At 47.8% G+C, this 17426-nt stretch overlaps 1 protein-coding gene across 1 annotated transcript in view; it reads left to right on the top strand.

Annotated features, from left to right (window-relative positions):
* Window positions 1-13003, top strand: part of LOC143374522 (uncharacterized) — a 49406-nt gene extending 36403 nt beyond the window's left edge. The window contains exon 3 of the mRNA XM_076822706.1: window positions 6373-13003. Within this exon, the coding sequence (XP_076678821.1) occupies window positions 6373-6387 (15 nt within the window). The 3' untranslated portion in view covers window positions 6388-13003. The remainder of the gene's footprint in view (window positions 1-6372) is intronic.
* Window positions 13004-17426: the final 4423 nt, after the last annotated feature.

Below are 17426 nucleotides of genomic sequence, written 5' to 3'. Positions count from 1 at the left end.
CATTTTTTTCTAGCTTTTACAACCCTATTTTTTTAAATTTTCCATTTTTTCAGGGGCCCCCTGAGCTCAGGAGCTCTGAGGCGACTGCCTCTCTCGCCTCTATGTTAAGACGGCACTGATATGAACCAGTACCACAATTCTTCTTTTACTACCAGTTAAGCAAAGTATTAGGTGTTCTATTATTCAGTGGCATAAAATATCAGAGTAATAGGTTTACTCGTGTAATTCACCTGCACTTAAGAACCACTCCGCTTAGTTTCCCATAATGCCAACCACATTCTCTAGCACCTAACGCCACAGACACCACATCCCAAAGGAATTCTTTTACTAGACACATTTCTAGAAAAAAAAACCATGAACTGCTTTTCACCACGCTGTACTTCTGATCCAACAGCATGATTTATGGATACTTAACAAAGATTCAATAAACCCACTCGTTCGAAAACGCGAGGGTTCAAAGGGCTGGAAGTTGCAGGGAAGAGGAACGCTTGGTTGCAACCGAAGGCGGTTCGCGATATCAATTTGGGCAATTAAACGCTCCCCGTTTGTAGCTGGGTGAGCGCGTTATCTGCGCGATTATATCCGTTAGCAGCCCCTTCGTGCCGCGGCGCAGCCCCCATAGGCAGCCCGGGCTCGTGTTGGTCGTCGGAACGCCATACAGTCGCGACAGCCACCGCGGTATCTATCGGGCCACGTGAAACCTTGTTAGAGGTGAGCACAGTTGGCACTACAATCTCATATCCTGCTCGGCGTACTTGTTCGCGTCGTACAGACTTGCACCGACCAAATGAAACCTGGGGTCCCGTGTCCGCAAATATCGCTGCGACCCGTGGAAAGATCGCGCCCGGCTCCCGTGAACGCCTCGCGCCCCCGGGAACTGCAAATGCGTGCTTGTTCCAGCTCGACGCGATAATTCGGGAAGATACGCCGGAGCATGGAGCTGGAGGAACGCTGAAGGGTGCCGGAATAAAAGGACGAACGTTCGTGTATTCAAACTTGCTTCTATTTGCACGCCATTGAGGGTGTATTTCGTTGAGAGCTGAGTTTCGGTGAAACGATTAGCGATGTCGAAGAATGATTGAGTTGGAACTTGAAGGATTCTGAGAGTAATTAGTTGATCAGTGAGGTAGTTTAGAAGACTACAGTGGTATCGGCGCACTGGATCGGTCAGATTAAAACAATTATTATTTTAATAATTTAAAATAATACATCAAAGCTATTTTTGCAATTAATTAATTATATATATTAGTTTCCGACGTTTCGATCTTGGTTTAGATCATCTTCAAGGAAAGTTAAAGACATGTATAAAATACTGCGTATGCTATTGAAAATAAGTCACACGTTTTGCCAGAGCACGGTGACTTATTTTCAATAGTCACACGCTTTGCCAGAGCATGGTGACTTATTTTCAATAGCATACGCAGTATTTTATACATATCTTTAACTTTCCTTGCAGATGATCTAAACCAAGATCGAAACGTCGGAAACTAATATATATAATTAATTAATTGCAAAATAGCTTTGATGTATTATTTTAATTTATTAAAATAATAATTGTTTTAATCTGACCCATCCAGTGCGCCGATACCATTGTAGTTAAGTTTTACGGTCGAAGTTTAGTTTATTTATAGTAGTTTAGAAGAATTACACGAGATAGGGTACAACCCCTTCCAAGTGGCATATTGCGCATTGCATTACATTGAAAAGAAAATGCTTCTTTCACGACTGCCTAGTACCCTTAATTGCGTTAAATGAGCCTGGCATTGGGATTAATATTGTCATTGAGCGTGGAAGTTTTGACTCGCAGTTAGATGCAAATGGAATGCAACGTGGGTGTCCGCAGGAATCGCGCGGGATGCGAAAGTAAGTTTGTTTATTATCGTTATCGACTATCGCGTTCCCGCAACTTCGCAAAAGAATAATTAGCCGCGGAATGGAGAGCCGACGCGTGTCAGAATGTTGAAGTTAATTCCGAGAATAATCGTCTGGGCAATTTGGCGAGCGTTGTCTCTCTTTCTCTCTCTCTCTTCCTCGAAAGTAACCCCTGAGAACTCGACGAATTCCGCGTAAATCGCGGGGAAGGATGACGGAGTAGAGCGGAACTTGTTTCAGTGCGTCGCGGAACTGTGCAATTACTGACTCTAACCGGCTGAAGTTTAAGCCTGCTCTAACGAATTCGAACAAATTTTAACTAGGTGTCCTGCCAGGGCGTGTGGAAGTCGCGAGTACTCCTCGTCGCGCAGGATCATCGGGAGGAAGGCACTTTTTCATTTGATAGAGGAAGAAACTTGGGTGTACCACTTCGGATTTCCCAGAGACTTCTCGAAGCAATATTTCGTTAATACCGAGATTGGGAATTGCGCAGAGAGGATCGCGTCATCACACGTACCACGAAAAACCAGAGTACCTATAAACGCAGATCACGAATGTAATTGTAGATAACAATGGCCCACCGCAAGTAATTAAGTAGCCGTCCACCGAGGCAGCTTCATTCGGCAAAATAATAAATTTATTTGCCCGAATTCCCTGGACACGAGATCTCACAATTAGCTGGGATGAAAATGGAGCATTCTAGGTCGACCGTGAAAGTATTAAAGCTGCAACGAATAATGAGAAATTACGGGGATGACAGAATTAGGGAAACTAAAAGGTATCGTTTCAGAACGGAGTCGCCACAAAGTAACACAGTGCTCGCGATGAAGCCTGGAAGAATAGGCGGGCTGCACAGATCAGGTATAAAAACATGCTTGCGAGCTGTACAATCCAAACAATACCGCTTCTCCTTTTTTCGCGACTCCGGCACAATCCATTGGGTCCTGCAGGAGTACACGAGCCATCCCCAAAGATTTACCGGGAATATTATTTTTCTCGCCGGGCCGGGGGAGGGGCGGGAACACGTCCGCCGAGGATCGTCCGAGACAAAAGGAAACACGCTCCATCGCTAAAATGATTGCGCCACGGTGATTCATGCCCGGCCGCGAGAGGCAGAAACTTCTGTCAAATTTAACGCCGCAATATCTTAGAGTGCCCGGATGTATTTTAATGCAATCCCCCCGCCGAAACTCGAGCGGAACGCTGCCACTCTGAGCGATCTCTATCATTTTTTCACGAGAACTCCCCCCAGGCCGCCTCGCTTTCAGCCCCTCGACCTCCGGCGTGGCGGATGCTCCGTGGCCACGAGCGAGCGGAGCGTGCCTGCTCCGAGCAAATAGGTGAAAATTAGAAACCAGGGGGCTGATAGAGAGGAACGGGAAAGGGGTGCGTATAATCGCGCTGCCTGTCGTTCCTCTGTAATAACCACACGCTATTAAGGGCGGTCGGCTCACGGAGCGCGAGGGGGTGGGATGGAGGCGATAGAACGAGGGGATGCGGAAAGGCGCACCGTCCGCCGCAATTAGTTTTACGGCGCTCTCCTTTCCGACCCGAGCAAGAGAAGACGATGATCAGCCGCTATCACTCTCCCCTTTAGAAACTCCGTCGCATTTTCCCTCCGCTCGCAGGGAAATTCAAACACGCGTAACGAAGGTTAATGTCGTGTCTACACAGAGAGGGACAAGCTTGTTCTCCCTGCCTCCCCACCTTTTTCCCCGCCGCCAGTCCTCACCAATCTGTTTTAAGAGGTCGCAGACAGCACCCTTCGCCTCGTTAGGAATTCATGAGTGGAATAGGTAGAGCTTTTTAGAGGTTGCGTGGCGATGTTTCTCGAATCTGCGAGGGCCTTTAAGGGGACCCATCCTTCTACCTCGGGTGGTTGTATACTTGCGCTTCCTGTGGGATTATAACGCAGAGAATTCTTGCAGGCACTCTCTCAAACAGTTTCCCAAACACCTTAAGACCTTCAGACTCTCCAAAACGTCCTCCTCAGTTCGCTTGAATTTAATATCGAAGCACCCCCGCGGAGAAGTAACAAAAAGGAGATTCTCCCGTTTGATTAGCGGCCTCATAAAACATTTATCGAGGCGGGGGAGGGAAAAATTGCGAGAGCCAGTGGATATTCCGCGCGGCTGCCGCGATGGTAAATATTTATGCCGATTAGGTATTCCGAGGTAGCCCTTTGGGCCGTCCACGTTCAAAGGAATTTCTTTAATTCCCCGTCTCTGATCTTTCATGAAATTACGCGCGGACAGACGGTCCTTGGCGCTGCCGGGGTAAGCGTGGCTAGCTGGGGAATAAAAGAGGAGGAGAACAGAGCCAGCCGGATCGCTGCTGTTCCGCAATGCCACGGCAACGGGCTCGGCCAGCCTGGGTATGTGTCCGTTCTGGCATTTATGGGGGCATTTATATCGGGCCACAGGTTATGCCTGGCCGGGGGATAGTTAGAGGCACGATACCATCGGCGGAGGTGGTTCCAATCATTTCCCAATTAGCAGCTGATTGCGTACAGTCTACGGTAGGACTTTGACCCACCGCAGATCGGTTTAGTATGGTTAATTCGGGAACACCGGGAGACGGACTCGATACGCGGACAGGGTAGACAGGGAACGTAGATGTGGCAGGGGGGGGGTTGGGCTGAGGGAGGTAGCCTCGCCGGCGTTAATATCTCAGGATGCGAAACGAGCCCGCAGCAGTATCGCAGATCGCGCAAATTGCGATCGGCTATGGAGATCTTCGTATCCCGACGCACACGCGGGGATTTACGGGATGTCGGTTTTTCATTTGCGCCACCGTGATGCCGTGAAATTAGTTGACCAACAGGCGTACCGCGAGGGGACATTCCGTGCGAACTCCGACAGATTTCGGAGTAAGTTTTCGTAGATTGCTGAAATTTGAATATGTTGTAGTCTTTAGTGATATTTACACGTACCTCGTAGGATTTTTCGAAATTTTGAAGAATGTCGATTTTACAGCTGTTTGAAGTTAAGTGCTACATTTTTAGGAATGGAAGAAAGAAACTCAATCTACTAGATAGATAGTACAATATATTTACTTCATTCCTAACCTTGTGTGGCCTTGAAGGTCATAGTATACTTGGTCAATTTTAAAATCTCCATATTTTTTAAACTTTGTCCATCAAGGGGAAGGATAGAACTATATTCTCCTTTTTCAGATTTTTAAAATCGCGCCCGATGTTAAAAACCTGCATTTGTTTAAAATAATTCCACAAAAATGGTTAAAAAAAATTTTTTTTTAAACTGAAATAATTTTTTGTTAAAACTTCAATGTCCTCTCTATAAGCACCGTAAAGCTCGTCTCCATCCGTTTACTACTTCCATAACTATAATGTATTGAAAAAAAGTTAGCACTTAACTTCAAACAGCTGTAAAATCGACATATTTCAAAATTTTGAAAAATCCTTTGAGGTACGTTTAAATATCACTAAAGACTACAACATATTCGAATGTCAGCAATCTACGAAAACTTACTCCGAAATCTGTCCGAGTTCGCATGAAATGTCCCGAGGTATCCTGTCCTCCCTTTTTTTATTCCTGTCCATTCCTTTTTTCATTGTCGTGGCTATTTTTATAAGCGAATCACCTTCGTTTATTCCGTTCGATGATCATCGTGAAATGAGATTTGTCAGGCATCCACTGCGAGACGGTTCCTCAGAATAATTATCGCTTGCAACTCTGAGGCATAAGTTGTGTCATTTCCCTGCTCTTTTTCTGATGTTGTAAGCTAGCTTCGTCACAGTATTATAGTTATCAGAAATGAGGATACATTCTTAGGATTCTACGACTAAATTCAATTCTGCCGCAGAAAGTGCATTGAGCTCGTTGCTTTGCTAAAGTGGCGAAACAAATTCGTAAGCCTGCGAGGTTCCACCGGTAGTTTCTTCAACCTATCCATCCCACCAGGCAACATTTCCAGCCCAATAAATTCCACGACCTCGTACGATTAATTCCCATCGCAGCGGAGGTCCTTTTTCCCCCGTCGTTGCTCGACGAATCACCGATTCCCCTCGTTTCGCTGATCCCTGTGCCCGGCACTTTCAAGTCCCGCCCAGCGTTCGCCGATGAATTTGCGCCCGACGACAGCTTGGAAATTAGTGAGTTCAAAGGTCGCGAGCGTTACCTACGTTCGACGATCGGGGAATTCTTCGGGGCCCCGCCTCGTTAACGGACATTGTCGCGCGGAATTAGAGGCCGATTCCTCTTTGTCCCGCCGCCGGCGGAACGGTCCCTTTAATTCTCGAACAATGCGCGCGAGGCTGACTCAGAACGAGAAATGACAAAAAAAAAAAAAAAAAAAAAAGAAAACAGAGGGGCAAAAAACAGTAAAACAGAGAGGCACGGGGATAAAGGCTGAAACGCGCGCGCGTTTCACGCACTAGGCGTTTTAACCGTTTTAACGAGAGCCAGGGTCGCGAGCGCGCACGCAGCCACACACACGAGCAGGGCATCGTTCATCATTGCGTGTCATTGTGTGTTGCAGAACCTGGCGACCTAGCCGTCGCGACCCATTGTTCCCCGCTGGCCGACAACGAGCGAAGCAACAGCAACGGCACCGCCGACAGCACGAATGCCAGTGGCAGCGCCGCCAGCAAAAGCTATTCGCTCGAGCACCGTATCCGCCGCGTGTCTACGTCCGAACGGAGGCATCTGGTCGCGAGGCGATCCTACCGGGAATTATTCGGATGCCGTGGAAGCGTCTTCGCGGCCGCGGAATGTGTCGATCAGAAAATCATGGGCTCCCAGCTGCGTGCCGACCCATCCGGCGTAGAGCGAGCCTAGAGGACGCGATGGAACCCCGCCCTTCATCGAACCCGACACATTAACGCACGAGAGGAACGTGTCCGATCGAATGATACTGGAAGAGTGGACCAGAATAGCGACTGTACACCACGACTAGGGTTCACAGTTCTGAAGAGCGCACGAAGCGAGGCCTGACCCGATTCGAACACCTTATTATCAACGTGAATGCTGTAGAGTGTAGGTACTTTGTATTAAACGTAACACTGCGATTCGCGAGGAGAGAGGCTTCAGAGATCGAGGAACATCTCAGGCTCCCGTGCACCGTGATAATCAGGAAGTTGAGGATTTCGAGCTACGTGCCGCGCACCGAATCCCTACGTGGAACGAACTTGAAGATCAGGACGAATCCTCGTTCCCCATTGAAGCTGGCGCTATGATCCACGAAGGAGCACGTTTAATCAGACAGTATCTCAGGATCCGAGGGGGAATATCCGAGGAGGGCGAGCGCGCACCGCGTCGATCCTCTTTCGTTTCCCTCGAGCACGCAGGAAAGTCCGCTCCCCGTTTCGCGGTTTCGCTCCGTCTCACAGTGGGGAAATTTCGCGATTTTATGGCCAAAACCACAAAAATAAACTTCTCAATTCGACAGAATAAATGCGAATGTCAATTGAAGAACTAATATGAGTATCAAATGCCACCAATTTCACTGTTAAATGTTTTAATAGAAAAGAATTAATCCAGATTTTCAAGTTGCTTCAAACACTTATATTGTGTTATCCAGAGATCTGAAAATAATTTCAAGGCATGGATTCAATTCCTAATGGTGCGTAAGATATCTTTTTGTGCTTAAAATAATTATGATTCGGTTTTTAATACGTAATTTATACAATTTTTAAAGTAGTGTTTTAGAAATAACCTTTTAATATAAGAATCAATTTTCTATACATAAAATAGTTATCAATCCCATAATATCCTGCAATGATTTTCATTCCTATTTTACGTTGGACTATTTTATCAAAGAAAAAAGTGTATAAATGTATATAATAAAAAAATCTTTATCGTTCGTAATTTTTGTAAGCGCTGTTTCTCGGATAATTTAGTTTCTCATATATTAGAACGTAAAAGTGCCGAATTTTATATATTAAAAATAAGTTTTCAGGTTTTAACCACGAAAATGGACATAGATCTTCAATCGACATTTGTATTAAATTTGTAAAATTCAAAAATTTCATTTCTGTAGTTCTGGCCATAAAATCGCAAATTTTCCCCACTGTGCGTCTATTTGGCTGAATAGAGGGGCGAGATTTTTCTTCGGGACGGAGCTCCGCGGCTCGGTGGAAGTCATGGCGCGGTTGTTACCGGGAGATAAATTAAGGAAGAATAGAACAGGGAGGAAACAAACAGAATAGGAGAGGGCGGGTGGATGGGGATGGAAAGTTCATGAATGCCGCATCGAGCACGCACGCGTCCTTGCGTGCTCTCCGCGAATTAGAACGGACTTGTGTATTTGTATCTGTCTTTTCTGACAGGCTGCTTTCCCCCGGGGCCGGTAAATCATCGGAATTAGCGCAATTTCGACGTCAAGTGGCCTGGCAGTTTCTGTCCCTGTGCCTCCCTTGCGGTGGAAGGGCGCGGCAGCAGGGAAACTGGGATAAAGGAAGAATCGTAGCGCGAGAATCCGAAAAAGTTTCGGAAGCAAGAAGGAATCGAGGGCATTTTTAAAGGGGAACCAGGCTTCGAGGTCTCCCGGACGGTCCGATAGCGAGGCTCGCGATGAATCGTGTTCGTCCAGCGAGCGCAGCCACGGGTGAATTGGGAGGCCTGTTCTCGAAGTTTTTACAACGGCCGAGAACAAAGTAACCGTTCGCCACGGAACAACAAACTTACCGGAGCCACGGAAGCGTTCTGGCGAAGGGAACGGGCCAGCAAGAAACTGAACAGGAAACCGTGAGCTCTCCGGCTGTTGGACACGCGTGGTCGCGTGTTGCCTTGAAATTACCGAATCCCCGGCTACGATTCCATTTTTCCTGGCCCTCGTCGCGGTACGCATTGTTACGGGAGAGCCGAGGAAGCGGGTCTGTTTAAACGCTCGACGATTTATAGCCGCTCGAAAACGTCGAGTCGGGAAGCTCGGCTGGGTGGAGGAAAGAAACGGCGATGTTCCTGGCCCCTTCTTTCGTTATCTGACGGGCTCCTCTTCACGGTTGCTGGGATTTTTAATTAACTGGCGCGGTACTCGCCGCTGCCCGTCCAAGGGAAATAGGATACTACAAACGTCTCCGCGTGGCCGCCGAGCGTGAAGGGTCACTGGCTGGCAGTTATTATTTTTAATCCGTACGAGCCGACGCCGGGCGATCCTTTCCGCCCGTCTATCCGAATGCACACACGCATGCGGACGCGCGCGCGCGGCCCTTTCAGCCCCTCTATTTGGTACAGCAAAGGGGAGGAGGGTAAACGAGACTAACGCGCTAACGATGCCAACGTTAATTACCGGCCCGGATAGACCGCCTAATCGTCGAGCGAGTGCACGCGCTAATTACGTGGCCGCCTGCTGATCGAGCAAATCGTACGGTTAGCCGTGAATCGTGGTGCCGCGTTCGGATTCCCCGTTTCCTCGCGTTCTTCGTTACGTTTCGGAAGGCACCCCCGAACGAAGATGCTGCTCTGAAGTCGCGCGAGAGGGAAAGTCGAAAGGTAGATGCAGCGGTAGCACTCGGGCTGAATTTTCTGTTTGATTCGGGGGTGGGAATGTTAGGGACAGCTGGATGGATCAGCTGGATCTCAGAGGAGGGGGATGAAGACAGTAGATGGGTATGCTTGAGATCGTTAAAAGGATAGGGTGATTCTTACAGTCGGTGGCACTTTGAGAAAAATCAATCATAAAATTATTCCTCTGCTTCTTGACTTCCTCTCGCGAGAACTCCTTCGTTCTTGCCCATGCGAATCGGGGGAGGGCACGCGGTGAATCGGTTCGAGAACAAAGCGAACACACAATTCCTGCCAATTTTGTACGAAAGATTCCACCGCGATTCTGGTCGATAGGGACAGATAGCGCTAAGGGAGGGAAACGGTGCCAGACGAGAACACACGTTGCCAAAGGAAGGAAGCTACCGACGACACGCGTGTCCCGTTCGAAGGGCACGATCCTACCGCGTAGATGTAGATTTTCTAAGGAAATAAGAAAGCAGAAAAAATACAACAAACATTTAAATTGTAACGTTTAGAAGGTTTCCTACATAGCGAATCACGCGACACTACCGCGCGTACGAAGTCTAATTGCTTAAGGACACACGAGACACCGGACACACACGTACATACACATACATACCTACGCATAGATACACACGTGACACATTCGCAGCGATATCCGATATATATATATATATGTAATTTTGTAAATACACTGATATAAATGACAAAAAAATGCATTGTGATTGGAGAACGATTTAGCTACGTAACGAAGACGACACTCCTTTCTATACTCCCCATTGACCCCATCGCCCACTAAGAATCAAAGCCAGGTAGATCAACGAATAGAGCCACGAGAGTGAACGCAGCATCGACATTTTCTAAGGAAAAAATCACAGAAATGGTCACGTGAGTCGTTTTCTCTTGCCGAGTGCTCGTGCGTGTGCGTGAGGATACAGGAGTGATTCGGAGGACACTGTCAGGGGGCGCGGCACAAAAATACAGCAACGCGTGGCATGCTAATGACTTATTACCGCGCTATACTACTTGAAACCTGGTTACTCTTGATTCTCAGCCTGTTTCTGAAGCTTCGGCGACACGTATGCAGCTGGTACCGTCACAAAATGACGAGTGTAACTTAATCTTTTGTATAGCTACACAAACTTAATCTTTTGTAACTTAATCTTTTGCGTAGCTATACAAAAGATTAAGTTACACTCGTCATTTTGTGACGGTACAACCTGCATACGTGTCGCCGAAGCTTCAGAAACAGGCTGAGAATCAAGAGAAACCAGGTTTCAAGTAGTATAGCGCGGTAATAAGTCAGACATACCTCCTGCTCGGAGGCAGCGCTGGCCATTTCGATCCTGCGCGTGGTTAATTGAGATTTACTATGGATGGAAGCAGGTTAATACACTACTACGATCGTCCAGGATCCATTATCGGCCACATTTGATGGAAATCCAACCCCCCTGACGTGAACACGAGCCCGCGTGAGCGGTGAACGCGGCGCGTCCATTGATCCGAGGACGCGACGAATGGACGAAGGGGAATTTCGTCGCGGATGATGACCAGCCGTGAAATCTCTGACGGAACGGAGACGCGGGAGCTCGTGGACGCTGGAGAATGCCCCCTCGACGAAAGTTCCGTGCGTGTGCGCGCGTGGAGCGAGCCGAGTGTCCGGCGAAAGGAAGAAAGACGAGGAGAATGAGCGCGTGTAACACAGGGTAGACAATAGGGACCATCGAGAGTGACTGCAGGCAGGGACGAGCGAAGGACGACGCGATCCCAGTTTGTTTCATGAATATTTCAGCGTCTGGCGTAGACCGGTAAACAGCGGACGCCGTGGAATTATGTTTGCAAGGGTGTTTGCGACGCCGGGCGTCGACCACTCGTGGAGGAACGCTCGCGCCGATTCTCGTCCTCCGCAGACCGCCGCCGGGCGCGGAATACTAATTGACTGCGAACCGCTGAGACAGCCCGAACCAAATCTCGTTTCTTCATCCCCCTGTGTCCTTGGTCTTTTTCCACTGAAACCTTCCATCCATCATTCTGACCTCTGTTCCACGATTTTTCACCCCTTCAAGTAGAATCTCCCTGTCGCAGTGGCAACCGGCGCTTCAGCGTTTGGGCACACACGCTTGGCAGTGGAGAAATATATAGAGAGGGTGCTTCGGAATTACAAACGCGAGCTCAATTACGTTTCATTTCTGAGGAATAACCCACGGTCTCAAGGGTGGCCGTAGAATTTTTTCAGAGGGGAGTGGCAACTTTGCGGTGTCGGTGAAGAAAAATATAGTAATGAAAAAACAACCCTTGCTGGTGATTTCGACGAATCGGATGATGAAACACGCGGTGCGAGTGGAGTAGCCCTCTTCCTTTTTTGAACCCATTTTGTAGTGCCAATTTATTTAAGAATTGAGAACCGAAATTTAAAAATATTCATTATTCTTAGTATAATCTTAATGAAGATCAGTTTTTAAAAATGAGCGATTTTATCTCAAAATCCAGAGGGGGCTTCTGCACCTACTCGTGTGTGCCCAAAACTTGTACCAAGCAGTATGCCCAGAAATGCCTATCGATTCCCTAAATTCAACGTCCAGAGAACTCGGAAAAAAGGTACGTGCACTTCTCACCCCCTCTCGCCCCCGTCGACCTATCGAATTATTACATTTTGCTGGAGATATTACATTCCGAAGTGTAGCGGGAACGTCCTATTCTGTTTCGCCGGGGTAACGACGAGTTTGGCTAGAGCAGTGAATCTCCCTTCGAGGAAAGCGCAATTTCTATTCCGGTGGGCGCGCGCGGCCGGGGAAGCTTTATTGCGAGCGGAATCGCGCGGTTACGGGGAAGCTTCGGTCGACCGTGAACGGGAATTCCTCCGGCGAGGATTTTAAGAGCCGTGGGGTCAGAACGTTCCCTTCTTCGTGGGGGTGTGTGCGTCAATAATGACGGTGCGGCGCGAAATCGCACGTCGTCGAGCGGGGCGAGAGCGAGAGGGAATGTGCCACCTGTTACACCCTCGCCAGCAGACTCCTACCCCTCTCAGCCACGTCGGAATGGCTGGTGTGAACGAGCATAAAGTCGAAAGTTTGGATTCCTTCGGCGCTCGTACCCACTGACACGATGGGAGACGGAGATCAGGAGCGACCAGTGTTCATGGGGTGGAGATGGAGGGGGTAAAATTTCGGCCAGAGAACTCCTCGACGAGGACTTCTATCGGGCTCATTGTTTTTATGTAAATCGAGCGACGTTTCTCTCCCGAGGAATCGATGGACACTTCAGTAGAGGACGTTTCCACCGGAATTGATCCATGAATGGACCGATGTAGCGTCTTCGGGGAAACTCAGCTGGGTAATATCGAATTCGAGGCTCGTCTTTTGTTTCCAGTTACCGGTAGGATATATGGCGCGCGCTGCTGTAACGGATAAAAATCTTCGCCTGTCCGTTGTTTCTCCCGTCTGGGCTCCTGAACTCCGGGAATCGTGGCGCGGAAAGTTTCTCACGGAAACTTGCTCGCCGGGGGTAGGTCGGCGCTCGCGAGCACGGAAGAGAGTTTGGCGGGCGGCCTGCTCCCGGTGAGGCGTGCCGTGAGATCGTGCGAGATGGTCAGACACAATAAGCTTCGAACTATGTACTTAACCTGACAGAACACGTTCGAATAAAATTGTCACGTGATACAAGCCCGTGTAAGTTCATTCTTCAGTATTCATACATGGCCGTGTCATGTCCGAAGTTATGCGCCGCTTCTCCATTCGCTGAGACCTCGGTGCAGTTTCTAGCAATTCAGTGCCCTTGTTCCAAGGAATACCAGCAGGGAACAGTGGCGCACTCAGGATTTAATCTTTGGGGAGCCGAGGTGAACGGATAAAAGTATTTTTAATGCACATTCAATAAAATTCATTGGGTGATTACAAAAATTCATTTAAAGGATAAAATTCAGTTTTCTTTTCTTCTTAACAATGCTATCCCTTCCATATTCGGAGAAAATCAATTCGGGGAAAGATTCCTACACCTTGCACTTTGCTCAGAAAATTTATGTTAAACGATATGGTAAAGCAGGTGCTTCGAAATTTTGTTTGATCAATTGATTCTGTCTCGAGTATTTTCCCGTTCACAGTCAATAGAATTACAACTGCGCGGGGAGGTGTGAATAACCTATCGATCTCATCACCGTAAGAGCACCATCAACGTCAGGTAAGTGCATTTAAAATTCTTTACAATCACGCAGCCTAACGTCATCACGCGTAATCGCTTAGGTACCTTTTCAACCGTTCTACAGACGGCGCGTTGCATTCAGTACACACGATAAATGCAGCCGCTGCGTGCAGCATCGGATAAAAGCCGCGGCAACGAGCGCGGGTACACATGCATATCGGTTTTACCCTTTAATACGTCGCACTTTTGAATGTTTCGCGGCTTTTATCGCGCCCCGGTGCGTTTTCCACGGTCGATCGCCGCTCGACCACTCTCCCCCTAACTACTCGAACGCCTCCCGTCCACCTCTGTAACCCTATAATCCGAAACCACGCCGGTTGATAGACCAGCGAAATCTTTCGCCCCGATCGAACTGAAGAGAAGTGCGTTAAGCGGCGCGAAACCGAGCCGGCACTTTACGCCCGCCGTTTCGGCGTGTAAATTCGCGCGGGGCCAATGGAAGCCGTGTTACGACGAACGTCAGCACTGGCTCCTGGGCAGGTTTCAATTTTACAGCTGCATAAATCGGCGACCGTTCCTACGGCTGGAATGGTCCCGAGGACCAGCAAGAAAGTCCCTCCTTACTTGAATCTTATTTGGTCCCGTTCTATCGTCGTTTCGGGGGCACGCGAACGAGTCGAAGGAAATGCTTGCAATATTCGATATTTCCCGTCAGGAAACTTCTCCATCGAGCACCGCCGCGCCTCTGGAAACCACTCGATCGGGAGAAAGCCCTTTGACGCGCGGAAATATTTCTCGCGTTGCTCCCGATAAGGTGAACGCCCGTCGACCGCCACAAACGCGTCGAAACAGTCCTTCGCGGTGACTATTTTTGCGATCGACGGGTAAATCGCATTTCGCTGTTAATAAAAGAAAGGCGACTGGATAGAGTCGCGCCGCGTCCATCAGGTTTTATAAAACGCCGATATCGATCCGCGGGGGGGGGGGGGGAATGGTAGATGACTTTTTATCGGTCGTTCGATGCATTTTTGATGGTTGAACGTCGAGTCTGAAGACGATTGCCGCGCAGGTACCTTTGATACCCCGTTGCTCGTAAACGTCGGCGCAGCATCGATATTGCCATGCAGCATCTCGTCCACTGGCGGTTATCGATACGGTTTAGAAGCTCCGCGAGCCGGAAAATTATTCTGGACCCTGCGAAACAACCCGACCGATGGGAAAAAGGAAGAAACATAGAGGTTCTGCTTGACGATATCGCGTGGGCCGTAAAAACAAGTCGTACGGATTACCGGGGAAAGGTTACGACGCGAGCAAACTCGCGACGGCTAATAAACCATAAAACGCAGCAGGCCACGCGTAGGGGGGAACCATCTTGCACAGGGAAATACAGTTGTTTTATCGGAATTCCCTGCGTGCTCGATCGTGAACACGTATTCAAGCGAACCTCCCCGTTCTTTTCCAAGAAACCCAAAGGACGTCGCGAGTCGAGATTCCTCAATTCTCACGTCGGAATTCTGTTCTCGTCCCAATACAGTCGATGGAACTCGTTTTATACAGCTGCGGAGTTTTTAAGGGAACCATGTACTTAAGCATACTTAGCAATCAAAACAGATCAAATTTTGTAAATAGTTTGAAGTCAGGAAAGGTTTCTCTCTCTCCTGAAAAAATTGATTTTTAGCACTTACAGTGTTTTCTACAAGGACTCCTCAATTCGGCAATATCACGACATATTTCTGAGTCATGCACAGTGGAAGCAAGCCGAGGGGGGTTTAATTCACATTAAATTGGTAATTGTTTTTTCTTTTCAAGTAGAACGATAATAATATCAGGCTTTCTACGATAAACAGTGCTTCCCTTGTTCGCAACGATGCTCGAAGAGCAGCTCCTCAGGTACTTCGCGGAACGGTTTAGGATCTTGACAGCTCGCAGTAGCAATTACTTCGCGGAGTTACTGAATGTGGGTTGAGTGAGCATTTAACCGCGAACTCGCAGTCAAAACAATTCCCGTGGTCTTGAGGGTGCGTCCTAAGATGTGCTGGCTGAGTAATTCTCAAAGAATCTCTCGCGGAGAGCCTCCCCTTTTCCGCCCGCTTCCTTAAAATTCCTCTGCTGGTCATTGAGCAGTGAAGTCGTTGGTTGTTCAACAGAATTAGCAGAGCACCGCCACCGTTTTAGCTCTCCCACTGAACTTCGCGCTGGAAGATCCCGTAGTAGCCTTCTTGTTTCGACAAACAACAGTGCACGTCTTGGTTGTTCGCTTGATGCGAAGAAATGAAGCGGAGCATGAAGGATATTTAAATCTGTACACCATTTGTATGTATCTCTGTTTATGCAACGCGGCAGGCATGCAAAGTGGAGACTTTTAAAATTCAATCTCGCGAGTGTGCTTGGCTCTAAAAAGAAACTAGTGATTCGAGTTAAGGAAACCCAGGAGCAGTGAGTTTCTACTTAAATAGTCCCACGACGTTCGTCATTCTTTAAGCTGTTCATTCGGCAATGAGTATCACAATGTTTCTTCATATTCCTCTACTCATTGGCAAAATAACTCAATCCTGCTGTATTACAATGGAGCTCGCGTGAGAACTCTCGTTTCAAGGATGGCGTACAGTCGTGGGTATCGCGTTTAACAAGCCGTTCATTAAGTAGCCCCATCATGCACGGAAAACATCCGCGCTCCGCGTGCAAAGTGCAGGTTGAAGAACGCTCGAACAACTGCAAGTACGTTAGAACGCACCCAAACTCCCAGCGGAATCGTCTGCTTCACGATCGTCGTTAAAAAGCCATAAACCACGTTCCATCTCGCCTGGTTGATATTCATGCTCGCAGACTCTCTCGTGTGAGTTCCGCTGGCTGTAAGTAGGGTGTTTGGTGGCGCACGCGAGTGTCTATTCTGCGACGATCGCGCAGTGGCAGTGTAACGCAGAGGCAGATAGACGGACATGTTCTTTATGAATAGGAGAAACGAAAAGCTCGAGTCATGTCTGCTTAATAATTGTTTCGATTTCATTCGGCAGGACAGTTAGTTGTGAGTGTTGGTTTACGTTCAAAGTATAAGAAACGTGGAATTTTCTGGAGGGATCACTGTAGTACAGCTTTATCTTTATACTAGCATCTCCCGTGTCGGCTCTGCCCGAGATATTAGCGTGACTGCTTCATGTTTATTAGAATTAATATCTTTTAAGGAAATTAAGTATTTCGAGAAAAAGGTTAATTTCTTCATAATATTTCGGAACAGATAGCGTTCTCTCCTTTAGGAGATTTACTTTCCCTCCAGCGCAGCATATACCAGGCGCTTCTTCGTTCCATGTTAACAACGCGTTTTTCAGACATGCTACATAGCCTATATTCGACCTAGAGTATCCAGGAATAACGTGTTAAAATTTCAGGAATATCGGTTCAATGGGTCATGAATTTTGCGCGAACATAAAAATCGGCTCTCTCTTTATATAATAGTATAGTTATATTTTTATAATCCACATCAACGCCGTATTTATTTCATAAAAGGTGAAAAACAGATGGCTCTTATTTTCCCAAAACTATGGACAAACCTTGGCAAAATTATGTATTCTCTCCTATAGGCTCAGAGGTAAAAAAAGTATTGCATTTCTCAAGAGAAGACTTTCAGTTGTGAATCCGAGATGATTTCTAATAGGAACATCTCTTTTAAATTCTCTGTTGCAGCGGAGCGCAGGAAACTCATAATTTCTCCAGCGTCGACGCGTTTCGAGCCCGGGACCCCGTTCCAGTGCGTTCGTCATCGTTCGTTCGACCGATCAGCCGGTACCAGGGCGCGACGTCGAATGATTAATCATACAAATTCAGCGGCGCAATTGGAAGCAGACCAGCGATGAAACGCGTGGCGTAAAAAATTGATAAAATACATGCTCGTACCAAGTAGTACGAAGCCGTCGGTTCCACGGATCGATCGGGGACGACGGTTCAAGCTGC

The sequence above is a fragment of the Andrena cerasifolii genome, chromosome 11, assembly GCF_050908995.1.
Source record: "Andrena cerasifolii isolate SP2316 chromosome 11, iyAndCera1_principal, whole genome shotgun sequence".
NCBI lineage: Eukaryota > Metazoa > Arthropoda > Insecta > Hymenoptera > Andrenidae > Andrena > Andrena cerasifolii.
The sequence above is the reverse complement of the archived record's forward strand: the minus strand, read 5'-3'. Positions and strand labels throughout refer to the sequence as shown.